The 13,335-nt window shown below is 42.3% G+C and overlaps 1 protein-coding gene across 1 annotated transcript; it reads left to right on the top strand.

Annotated features, from left to right (window-relative positions):
* Positions 1 to 1,178: 1,178 nt before the first annotated feature.
* LOC147624210 (pentatricopeptide repeat-containing protein At2g39620-like) lies at positions 1,179 to 4,807 on the top strand. The gene is made up of 2 exons (XM_086819158.1): positions 1,179 to 1,316; positions 1,408 to 4,807. Exon 2 carries the CDS (start codon positions 1,458 to 1,460, stop codon positions 4,161 to 4,163), a length of 2,706 nt encoding a protein of 901 aa, XP_086675284.1. The 5' UTR covers positions 1,179 to 1,316; positions 1,408 to 1,457; the 3' UTR covers positions 4,164 to 4,807.
* Positions 4,808 to 13,335: the final 8,528 nt, after the last annotated feature.

Raw genomic sequence — 13,335 nt, forward strand, 5'->3', positions numbered from 1 at the left:
GGACAGAGAAATTGGGGATAGAGACCTTGCTTGCATTCATTGCAGCCATCAGCAGGTCCGCTGTGTTTGCATCAATTGTTGCATTCTAATGAGCCTACAAAGCAAAGCCAGATTACTATCCACTAATGATACCTGCATGGTCTCAAAGCCCTCTCTTTTGACCATGCATATCTCATTCAGATTGGGGATAGAGACCTTGCTGATATTCATTGTAGCCATCCCTCGAGGGCAGCCATCGACAAAATTGAATAGAAGGATGATGAGAGGAACAAAAAGTTCAATCTTTGTCTCTCTATCTCTGGCGCGCGGTGGAGTCCGTCTCACAGAAATGAGGGCACTATTTTTGTGTATGGACTTCTTGTGGCAGCCCACGTGGAGGTCGAGATAAATGACCTCGTATTTAGGGGTGTAAAGATACAAAGCTTTTCATTAGGCGCTTGGTTAAGGGGCCTCTCCCCTAATGAGCTTATGGATTTGGGAACCCATGTCATGGATCTACTAGAAAAGAAGATTATTATGCTGTTAATTGGGCTTAAGTATGCTCTTCATGAGTTCAAAGATGCAACAAGGAAAAGCTTGCTAAGTTGCCTCTAAATTTGTATATGAATGCTATTGCATGTAGTTTCACATAGTTTCAAATGATAGAGAGAGAGAGAGATGTGGACAAAGGGGGAGAGAGAGATAGCTTGCTTGATTTATATCTCGCATCCCATTGGAAGCTTGCCAAGCCAAAGAGGAAGCCAATCTTTGTCAATGCTTGCTGGATGCCCCAACCCTGCATCTTGAACCTCTCTGTCAACACCCGACCTCATTCAAATTCAAATCCCTCCCCAAGTCAAATCAAATCGTTAAAGAGGTTGTCCCTGATCCACGTGAAACCGCCACGCTGGACTCTTTTTAGCCGTGTCAAATACCTGTCGAGCCTCCTACCTGGCCTTTTTTCGCCATGTCATTAAAATGACTGAGTTTAATGTATTGAACCTGGTTCACCGATCTGGACGGTTCAGATTGCACCCGATCCAGGAGGGCATCCAGGGCCGTAGATCCCAACTTAGGCCCATCACCGTGCCCTTTAGTGCCTGAGGGGGTCAATTTCCATTACTTAATCATAACCTCAATACTTATGCGGTGATGACGTGTCGCTTCGTCTTGTGACATCCCAAAATTGAGTCCCGCAAGACGAGTACGCGGCGGAAAGGGAATGTTTGCCGGCTGCGGCCGGGCGCACAGGAGGAGATAGCCCACAAACCGAGCGCGTATGGAAGGACTGCTCCACTAAGCATCCATCTCAGCGGCGGAGCAACCGGAAGAGCAAAGTAAGCGTCGTGCTATTTTCGATTCATTTTTATACGGCAAGAAAGCTCTGTTGGCTTGGAGCTTTGTCTAGTGATGTCCTTGGCCTTACAGACGAACCCGATGGCCCTAGATTTGGGGCATAAACCCAACACAGAGTCGCTATGGGTGGAGGGGGCTCCAATAATACATGCTGTCTTAAAGACATGCTACTCAGACGCGAGGCAGCAGAAGAGCCTCGCGCGATGACAGGGATGCACACAGCACACGAGGAACTGAACAACAGGAGGAGTGGTGGTGGTTGGAAAATGCTTAGCTTAGATGAAGCACTGTCATCTTTGGAAGAAGGGCTGCCTTCTCGGCCTTTGGTCCCTGACATTGCATGTCTCTTGCGCAAGTGCACAAAGGAGAGAAACCAGGTGTCTGCACTGCGCTTGCACGCCTACATGCTGAAATGTGAGCTGGAAGCTCATCCATCACTTGGAAACCGCCTCGTCTTGATGTTGGTGGAAGTTGGAAGCGTGTTCCATGCCCAGCAGGTCTTTGACAAGCTGCTGTATCGTGATTTGTCTTCATGGAACTCTCTCATCTCAGGTTATGTTAAACATGGAGAGTCAGGGCAGGCTCTCATCCTCTACCAGAAAATGCAAGAGGATGATTCTGTACATCCCAGTCCGTATACGTTTGTGGCCCTCCTTAAGGCTTGCGCTGAGCTAAAAGATCTGAAAAGTGGCCGCAAAATACATGCTGACATTGCTAGAAAACGGTTTCTGGAAAGAGACGTTGGTGTCGGCAATGCACTGGTCAGTATGTATGCCAAATGCAGCTCTCTTGCAAAAGCACAGGAAGTCTTTGACAAGCTTCCAGTTCGAAATGTGGTCTCATGGAATTCACTCATTGCAGGTTATGCCAAGCATGGGCGCGGTGAGGAAGCACTGAAGTGTTTTGAACAGATGCCCCATGAAGGGGTCTCTCCAAATGCTGTTACCTTTGTTTGCAGCTTGATGGCATGTGGCAGCATAGGAGCCACAGACAAGGGCCGAGAAATACATGCTGAGATTGTAAGAGAAGGTTTGTTGCAAAGAGACCTTCATGTTGGCAATGCACTGATTGATATGTATTCTAAATGTGGCTTGCTTGCGAAAGCACAGGAAGTGTTTGACAAGCTTTCAGTTCGAGACGTAGTCTCATGGAATGTATTAATTGCAGGATATGCCCAAAATGGGCGTGGTGAGGAAGCACTGAAATGTTTTGAACAAATGCAACATCTTGGCATCTCACCTGATGCAGTCACGTTTGTTTGCAGCTTGAAAGCTTGTGGACTCATAGGAGCCTTGGACAAGGGCCAAGAAATACATGCTGTGGTTTCCAGAAAAGGGTTGTTGGAAAGAGACCTTGTTGTTGGCAGCACCTTGGTTGATATGTATGCCAAGTGTGGCTCTCTTGCAAAAGCATATGAAGTGTTTGACAAGCTTCCAGCTCGAAACATAGTCACATGGAATGCGCTAATTGCAGCATATGCACAGCACGGGCATGGTGAGGAAGCACTAAAATGTCTTGAACAGTTGAAACACGAGGGTGTCTCTCCGGATTCTGTCACGTTTATTTGTAGCTTGAAAGCTTGCAGCAGCATAGGAGCCATAGACAAAGGCCAAGAAATTCATGCTGAGATTTCTAGAAAAGGGTTATTGGAAAGAGACATTGTTGTTGGCAACACACTGGTGGATATGTATGCGAAATGTGGTTCGCTTGCAAAAGCACAGGAAGTGTTTAACACGCTTCCAGTTAGAGACATAATCTCATGGAATGCACTTATGTCAGGATATGTCGAACACGGGCATGGCAAGGAAGCACTAAGTTATTTTGAACAGATGAAACATGAGGGGTTCTCTCCAGATGTGGTCACCTTTGTTTGCAGCTTGAAAGCTTGTGGCAGCATAGGAGCCACAGACAAGGGCCAAGAAATACATGCTGAGATTGCCAGAAAAGGGTTGTTGGAAAGAGATTATGTTGTTGGCAATGCGTTGATTGATATGTATGCGAAATGTGGCTCCCTTGCAAAAGCACAGGAAGTGTTTGACAAGCTTCCAGTTCGAGATGTAGTCTCATGGACTGCACTAATCACAGGATATGCTGAACACGGGTACGGTGAAGAAGCACTGGACTGTTTTCAACAGATGCAACAGGAGGGCATCTGCCCAAATGCTGCCACTTTCGTTTGCAGCTTGAAAGCTTGTGGAACCACAGGAGCCGCAAACATGGGTCAAGAAATTCATGCTGAGATTGCCAGAAAAGGGTTGTTGGAAACAAATCTTGTTGGCGGCGCATTGGTTGACATGTATGCCAAATGTGGTTGGCTGGCAAAAGCACATGAAGTGTTTGACATGCTTCCAGTTCAAGATGTGGTCTCGTGGACTGCGATAATCACAGGATATGCCCAGCTTGGAGAAAGTGAAAATGTTTTCCATGCATTTGACAAAATGGTAGGAGAAGGTATAAAGCCAAGTCTTGTCACCTTCATTAGTGTGCTTAATGCATGCAGTCACACAGGTCTAGTGGATAAGGGCCAAGTATATTTTGAGGCCATGAGCAAGGACTATGGTATCATCCCAACTATTGAGCACCACACCTGCATGTTTGATCTCCTTGGCCGTGCAGGCCAATTAGAGAAGGCTGTAGCGATGATCAAGAAGATTTCGCTCCATCCTGATCTTGTGGTGTGGCATACTGTGTTGAGTGCTTGTCGAAAGTGGGGCAATGTAGAACTTGGAAGGCAGGCCTTTGAACATGTAGTGCGATTGGATGAAATGGATCCTGCAGCTTATGTCTGTATGTATAACATATATGCAGATGTTGACATGCTGGAGTAGGAGACCAAATTTGAGGCCATGAGAGTGGATAAATAATCATGGAAGAAGCCAGGACATTGCTGGTGAACTGATGATAGTTGGATTGTCCAATCATCATTGGTTGGGGGATAAAAGGCATTCCAAAAGCAAGAATATTTAGGCAAAGCTAGATCTTTCCCTTAAAATGAGGAAGGATATATGTTCCAGGTTGCACTGAGGTCATGTGACATTCCCAATGATGCAAAGATTGACTTTTTATATGGGCATAATGAGAAGTTCGATCACATGTTAAAAGTATTTAGGTTTGTATCGATTGCTATTCAGTTACTGCACTTGTATCTAAGGGTCGTGTCAGACATGACTGAGGACACGAAGGAGTCCTTTTCTTCCCCTCAAAATGAGGAAGGGTGTCCAGGTTTGCACTGCTTTTCAATGGACATCTGCAATGATGCCAAGATTGACATGTTATGTGGCACTGTGAAGTTGGCTTTTGCATCTCAAACGTATGTGGGCTTGTAATGACTACTAAGGATAGATTCAGGCATGATCACCCTCCTTTGGAGTGCAGCCATCTCTTGGTTTCAATTCTTTGGAATCTTGGTGGACTTTCTTGTGAATGTTTTTACTTGATTTGGGCTTTAAATTTTCTCATGAAAGTTCTTGCATTTGTGATGTCATTGTGTATACACAACAATGTGTAATTTCTTACATATTATGCAGATTTTCCCTCGAAGCATAGCGAGAGTGGCACGTTTCCACGTGAAGCTTTCTTTCCTTAAGACACGTCAACAAGGCTTTAAATTTGAGCAGCCACCAAGGTTTGTTGTCCTCCGTTTAGAAAGTAAAGTTTAAAGCTACAAAAGCACTCCATGGGTTCCTTGAGCACGGTGGCAATAAAATGATACATAATCTATGAGTATTATTCGCAATGAGAAGCCCTTTAGATGTAAACTCATAAGTATTATCTAGGCACATCACGTATATGATAATCATTGTGTATGTGGACAACCTTTTGACGTTAAATCATAGATAAAATATATCACAGACATATCATTGGTATGTCTAATTGTTTGAACATGATGAGTCTAGCATGGAAGTTGGATAGTTCCTTATAATGTGTGGGTTTAATTCTGAGAATTAAAGCCCAACCATATGATAGATAAAGAGCACATTTGGCTGTCTGGAAGTTACAAATTATTTGGCTACATAAATAGGTTGTAGATCATTTTAGGGGAGTTCCTCTGTGAGACTTGGATAGTGGGAGAGAACCCTCCCAAGGACCTCTATGAGACTAGGTTGTGGCTCATTTTAGGAGAGATTCAAACAACTATAATGAAGGGACTTAGGGGATTTCACTCGTTAGTATGGAGTATACACGTCTCACTCATCCTAGGGAGTAGCACCTAAACATGGAAAGACTGCCATGAATCAACCATGAAAGCTTGGGCATAAGCTCTAAGAAGACAAGATGTCTATCATATTAAATGATCGTAAAAGGTGATAAAAGAGTACAATAGCCTAGACCATTGGTAGATGATATATATGGGTAAAAGACCTTGATTACATAGGCTCAATAGCTTTAGTCAATAGATCAATTAACAAAAGAGAGTGAATGAGAGATTGGCATCCTTGTGCACACAAGGGGGTCTGGGCACATCAAGAGACACACACACACTAAATCTACATTCCCACCTCACCCACAATTTCAAAAAAACTTGTAACACAAAGGCCCCTTGGGCTCACACACATTAATCCCAAAATGTTTTGTATCATTGATTGAATATGAATGATTGAATATGAAGTAGAGTGTTGAAGATAGCCGCCCTCTTAAGTACCCAAGATACTCACACCTTGGCATAGAGTGTAGTTACAAGGTTTGAATATAGCAAAATTCTACCACCATAACGCCCACTCTTTAGTATCACACAATCATGATTAACCCAATGAGAAAGATGCTCACAACATACCCACATCACACTCATGCACCCAAGGTACCTTTTGCCCACATCAATTCCAAGATGTTCTGCATTTTCTGATTTAGTGTGAGATAGAGTTGTTGAAATGCATAGGTGGCAATAATCAATACCATATGGTTTTTTTAAAGGGTGGCGGAATTGAAAATATCAACCAAAGAGATTTTTCAACGCAAGCAGCTGGCGGGCGTGTGATGGCCAAAAGCGAATTCTGGAGTTGCCGATTCCGCCAAAGAACCTTTCAAGACTCTTGACAGTATAAAAGGAGAGGCGCCGGTGGCTGCAGAGGAGAGTTGTTTTGGGTGTTGCTTTGTTTGCTGCCGCCGGTTCTCTGAGCCTGGCGATACCAAAGTTTTTTGTGTGTTGTTTTTGTATTGTTGCCGTTAGCTGCAGAGGAGAGAGGTGTGTTTCTTGTCTGTATTGCTGCCTCTGAGCGCAGAGTTTGTTGTGTTGTTGAGAGGCGCAGTTGATAGCAAGCAGAGAGTGGTGTGTTTTTTGTATTTGCTGCCGCTAGTTCTCTGAGGCTGGTGATGCCAGAGAGAGTTTTTTTTGTGTGTTGTTTGTTTGGTTGACGCCGCTGTGTCAGTGTGTGTTATTTTGTTTGTGTTGCTGCCACTAGTGTGAGAGAGCCACAAAGAAAGAGAGAGAGAGCACAGACTTCCTTATTGACTCTCACTCCAGTCGCAAGGGCGCAAGCCTTTGAGGTGCCCAAAACCTCTCTGTTTTGGTGAGTGTGAAGCGAACTACATCAATAAGATGAGCAGCTCATATATAGCCAGCCATGGCGGCATGGCCTTTAGGCGCTTCCAGAACCCCACCAAGCGACCTCCTCAATACGGCCGGCCTATGAACTCTAGTTGGCGCCTTCTGGCGGTCATCGTCTTCTCCAGTGCAATCAGCTGATGGCAAGCGATGGTGATTTTGGTCTTCAATCCAAAGATGTTGAAGCTACGCATGGAATCTCTAATCTTGGGGCTGGGGAAGTTGACCTTGTTTGTTTTGAGGGAGGTGATTAAGGTACTCAACATGTGTACACTCTACAAATTTTAAACTACCCTTATTTTGAGCATTTAGGCTTCATAGGAAATTCCTACTAGTAGTTTATACCTTCCAATGGTGGCTACTATTTTTCTTTTGTGAGGTTAAGAAAGAATTGCTAATTGTTTATCCAAGAAGAAATGGGCAAGAAGACAAAGGGTATGTTGTGGTGTTTTTCTTTGGAGAAGCTTTGCTGTGACGAGGACATCCTTCTCACTCATTCTAGCATTCACAACAGTTGTTGACTTCCAATCCATGCATACCTTTGGCTCAACCCATGTGTCAACATATAAAATCCATCATCCACTTGGATCAAAGACCATGGGTCTTGGTAATACTTGAAACTCCATCCTCTTGCCTCAATCAAAAGGCCACTTGAGCACTTTAGCATGCACATCATCATTCCACATCCTACCTTAGATACCTGCAACCACATTTGAAGCCCTATCAAGGGCACAATGCCAGCTGCTTCTACACCTGGGATCGCATACCACCTTGGCCAAAATGGTTCAATACTATCCAACGCCTCTTGCATAAAGGAGTCCCATGTATCTTCCACATCATGTTGCCTGGTCAAGTCCAAGCTCGCATAAGCACACATAACATCAAAGGACACATCTCTGTGGAAACCATCATCTCTTTGTGCTGGCTTTGGAGTTGCATACAAGAACTTTGCTATAGCATCATCACATAGGGAATCATCATGGCTCAAAGGGAGTTATGAAAGGATAAAAAGAAAAATGGTTATCTGCATCATCATCACATGCTAAAGAGGCTTCATCGCCACTTCAGTGGGTGGAGTATTGGGCATCCCAGTGCTATATGAACATGCATCTATATGTACATATGTCAGAAAATCCACTAAAAAAACTCCTAACAACGTCTCACTCATCCTAGGGAGTAGCACCTAAACATGGAAAGACTGCTATGAATCAACCATGAAAGACTGCTATGAATCAACCATGAAAGCTTGGGCATAAGCTCTAAGAAGACAAGATGTCTGTCATATTAAATGATGGTAAAAGGTAATAAAAGAGTACATTAGCCTAGACTAAGATCACTTATATAGTGCCTGGCATTTTCACACAGGCTAATCAATATGCCTGTGTCCCCAGACCTATGCTCAAGGGACCCAAGGTCCATGTGCCTAGGCCCATACCCATACATGTGCATGTGCATATATAATTGCTTCATTACAAACCATTCCCTCCTACAATGATTTCTTCCATGAAATTGAACGGTGGTCATGCACAAAAGACATAAAAACCAAAAATCACATCCAAAAGTGAATGTCAGTGTCGGATCAAAGCATATGATCCCTCCTAAATCAAATGGAAAGGAATGTAGTGCAAAGCCGATGATGAAGCTAACAGTACATCCTGTAAGTCGAAAGGAAAGTCAAGGAGTCGTATGACTCCCAGCATGAATAATAATGTGTCTCTTATGAGATCTCACCTCAGAAAATCAACACTACACTCATGTACTATACCTGACTGCACAAGTTTACACATAGACTATACTCAAGTGAACACTGCCAAGTACACTATGAAGGCTAAGAGTAGTGGTATCATGAATATATCCACATGCAAAATCCTGAGAACAATAGCATGTCCTATCTAGCATAAGGAAATCAGGCCTATTCCCATAAGTATCCCGAGAACCCACGTGAAGTATCACTAAACTCTTGTGCTATATTAAATGTGTCGCTAATTGAATGCACACTATCCTCTAAAATTCTCGCATAATCAACTAATGTATCCACATGATCCATAGGCATGAAGATAGGCATAGAAGTATCAATGCTCAGTGTGCTCGCTGTCATCTGTGCCCTCCAGATCATGGCCACATGATCCAAATCACACATCACCTATCATCATCATATATACATGTGGCGATAGCATCATATGCATGTGTATCAATATAATCATATGCATGTGTATCATTACGTGCAAGTTTATCAATATCATCATAAGTGTGTGTGTGTGTGTACCGTACATCATCATGTGTATGTGTATGAGATACATCATCATCATCATCTGAATCTCTGTTGGTGAAGTCTACATCCTCAGGGACATAATCATAACTGCTCAAGAGTGTAGGACACTCATGTAAGATGCCTAAGCAAGAATCATTCCATGTGAACAATACCAAACCATTCGTGTGAATGAAGTCAAATAATGACACAATGAAATCCCAATGCGTGGACCATCTGAACCATCTAGCACACAAACATTCACCTCATCAAACAGATGTCTCGAGTGACTTGGCATCAATCCCTTGAGCTCAAAAACCACCCGTGGCATGAATAGGCTACCTCCTCTTTTAACATGAAGTTGATCAATGAGGATATGAGGGCCTAAATCTCGAAGTGCCAAAAGTATGTGTGAATGTGGAAAAAGAAATATGATTCATGACACGAAATGGTAGCTTGCGAGATAACGAGCAGCATAGAGCCATGAAGATAATGCATGAGCATCCCTCCTAAGATTAGGATCTGAGATGGTAACCTAGTGATATCAATGATACTGATGTGTTGAGTGGACAAAACATTTTGTATGTTATTGTAGGAGAGTACTTTCCCTTTATGTATGGACTCTTATCTTTTAGTTATATGAATATAGAGAAGAAAATAATATAGAAGAAAATTTAGCCATCCATGTCTCTCTTGTGTCTTGCACTCTCGTGTGTGTGTGAGTTTGTTTGTTTGTAAGGAACTCAAGCTCTCTCTCTCTCTCTCTCTCCCACATTATTTTTATGGTATCAGATCTTTGATTCATGTGAGAGCTAAGGAGGCAAGAAGAACAAGTAAGGGAGGAAGCAGTACATGGGTACATCATCATCTCTTTCCGGTTTAGGTACAACACCCCTTGGTAGCTTCGAGAGCTACACATCTCTGATTGAGGAGCTGTCTTCGTAGGCTTGGAGTACCTTGTACTACTGTTTGTACTACTATTTTGCACCCAGAATCGCATTCTGGATGCGTTTCATTCTTCGTTCTTTGATTGCAAGGTGTTTTTGACAGTTTTGACAAGTTCTAGTTGAGAACTGTCTCTCATTGAAATTTGGTTATTGCAATGTAGCAGTGTATTTTGGTGGAAGTGCAAATAGTGTTTCCACATGTATTGTTGACATTGGGTGTATGTACATGTACTCTCGTCAAATCTGGTGACTTACGGGTTGTGGTGAAGTATCGCTATGTTGAGAAGATATGCTGTGTTACAGGTTGCATACATAGAAATTGTTTGTTTACATGTTTCTCATTGTTGCAGGAAAACATGTCTGACGGACTCAATTAGATTGTCAATGAGAAGCTGTATAAGAACAACTTCCATGCTTGGAAGTTCAGAATGACCAATTTCTTGGTGGGTAAAGGATTTTGGGACTATGTTGAAGGAGACAATGAGGAACCTCCATAGTTGTCTCAAGAGAATCCCACTCCAGTAGATATAAAAGCATTCAAGGATTAGAATCAATGTGCAAAGAAAGTCATGTATTGGCTTTTAATCAGTGTCACAGACACGATAATAGGACACATACAAGATGTCAACACTCTAGCAGTTGCGTGGCAGAATCTGGTGTAGATGTTCCAGAGACCAACACAAAGGCAAGGAAGTTGTAGGTAAAGCAAGAGCTACATACCGTGGAAAAGAAAAGCATGTCTATCAATGACTATGCTTTAAAGATCAAGAAATTTTTTAAATCACTTGGGTCCATCAATGTATAGGTGAAAGATGATGATTTGGTGAGTGTCTGTTTGAATGGGCTTGGCAAAGAGTACAAGCCATTCAAGACCATTGTAGTCAAACATAATATTCCCAACTTTCGAGACTTGGTGTCTATGCTGATAATAGAAGAAAAGTCACTAGGTGAGGACTCTACTTCACAAAGCACGACCACATCGGAACATGCCTTCTACTCTACTTCAAATAGAGGTAGAGTTAGAGGTCGTGGTCGAAAATGGGAAAACCATGTTATGTAGAAACATGCGATGATACTGCGCATCCCATTGTGCATGTTGGTAAAGTGCTATTGTCTATACAAGATGGCAAAATGAAGTACTTGGGCAGATGTTCTTCATGCTCGAAATATTACGAAAAACCTAGTTTCTGTTGGACAGATGGTTGAGTAGGGTCTGCAAGTGAGGATTAATCCTCAAGGATGTTTTGTGGAAGACTTCGAAAATCAGTGTTGCTTGGTTGCAAAGGGTAACAGAAATGGTAGGATGTTTACTTTGGATGTGAACATGCCTGAAGTAAAGGCAGCCATGTTTGCACATGGAACATGTGTCATTGCAGATATTGACATATGGCACAAGCGCATTGGTCAAGTGAATATACAAAAGTTTAAGGTTGATGGTATGTATAAAGTATGTGAAGCATGCCAGCTTAGTAAAGCAGGCCAAACATGATTTCCCACATGAAAAGCATGTTAGTGCAAGGCCATTAGATGCTATAAATTCAGATGTATGGGGACCAACCAAGATTGCAATTGTTGCAGGTTGTAGATATTATGTTACATTCATTAATAACCATACTAGGAAAGTGTGGGTTTACTTTATGAAAGAGAAAAGTGAGGTGTTTGCTCACTTCTAGATATTTAAAGCCTTGGTCGAGAAGGAAAAAGGCATGCAAATAAAGTGCCTGAGATAAGACGGTGGGGGATAATATTTCTCCAATGAGTTCAACAATTTATTCAGAAAAGTAGGAAATCAAGAGACAATTTAAATGCAGGGAATCAAGAGACAGTTTACATGCAGGTACACTCCGTAAACAGAATGGCGTTGCTGTAGAAAGGAAAAACAGGCACATTGTAGAAGTGCCACGACGTGCCTTGATGTGGGCTGAAAAGAACATGGTAAATTTTTTTGGGCAGAACCAGTAGCAACTGTTGTGTACATTATGAACAGGACACCCATTACAGCTGTTCATGGTATGACGTCTGAATAGAAGTTTATAAGCATAAGACCGGATGTGTCTCACTTGAAAGTGTTTGGGTGTATTGCATATGTGCATATTCCTTGATGAAGTAAGAATACAGTTGGATCCACAAGCATAGAAGTGTATCTTTATTGGTTATGCTATGGAGTAGAAAGGTTATAGATGATATAACCCTACCACTCGTGAAATGCGAGTAAGTAGTTTGACGAGATGAGTAGCTGGTATGTACCAGTAAAGGAAACAAAAGATATAGATGTAAGAAGTGTTGATGTTGCATCACATGTGGAGCAGTAATCATTGGTGCTTAGTGGACCTCATTAGGACATTTTGGAGGTCATTCGTAGGGCCTTTTCATAGAGAGAGAAAAAGGAGCACATCCAATCAAGAAGAAGGCAACGTTACGTTGAAAAACAGGTTATTTCTTTTTCCTAAATCCAAAAATTCTTATTTTCCACCTCAAAATGTACTCTACTTACACTTGATAGTCACTTTTCACACCCGAATACATTAAACACACCTACACTTTTGTAGAGAGGGAAACTTCTATTCCTATCCATATATTAAATACACTTATCTTTGCAGAGGAGGGAAAATTCCCTCCTTCTCAAACTTCCTCTTGGGCTTAAAAAATTTCTCGTGCTCTTTTCATTTCCTCTACCTTCTGCACTCCATTTCCCCAATCTTCAACCTTCTGCACTTCATTTCCTCTTGAAAAGATGGGTAGAAAATCTTGTTTTATATCCTTCCTCTTGAAACGATGGGTAGAAAATCTCGTTTTATATCATCCCAATTTTTCCCCACTAATGCCATCATAGATGATTCAATTCCTAGGGCAAGGAGACCAACATCATCAGTGTTTGCCATACTTGTATCCAACTCTCTCAATGCGCAAAATTAGTGGACTCAAGTGCTAATCACCAAGGGCACCTAGGTCCTTATGTAGCCAAGGAAGAGAAGAAAGACAAGAAACAAGAATATCTTTAGGGCATCATGGAAAGGAAGAGTGAAAGACATCAAGATAGAAGCTAGAAGGACAACCATCAAGGAGGTCCTAGTGCAGCATGTATATATGCATAATGAGCTTGTGCTTGAGAGGCAAGGTGATATATCTTTGCCCTTACATAGACCAAACTGTAAGTTAATATATTGCTTGTCAATCTTCCATTTTCTCATAATGGTCTCATGAACTATGTAAACTCTCCATCTCTATGGGGTTGCAGATGTGTATCCCTCATCCAATGAGGA

Source organism: Cibotium barometz, chromosome 25, assembly GCF_041138505.1.
Source record: "Cibotium barometz isolate CiBa-2024 chromosome 25, ASM4113850v1, whole genome shotgun sequence".
Lineage (NCBI taxonomy): Eukaryota > Viridiplantae > Streptophyta > Polypodiopsida > Cyatheales > Cibotiaceae > Cibotium > Cibotium barometz.

What these genes read in the sequence shown, in the direction of transcription:
- LOC147624210 (XM_086819158.1), top strand. Translation starts at nt 1,458, where the DNA reads ATGGGTGGAGGGGGCTCCAATAATACATGCTGTCTTAAAGACATGCTA.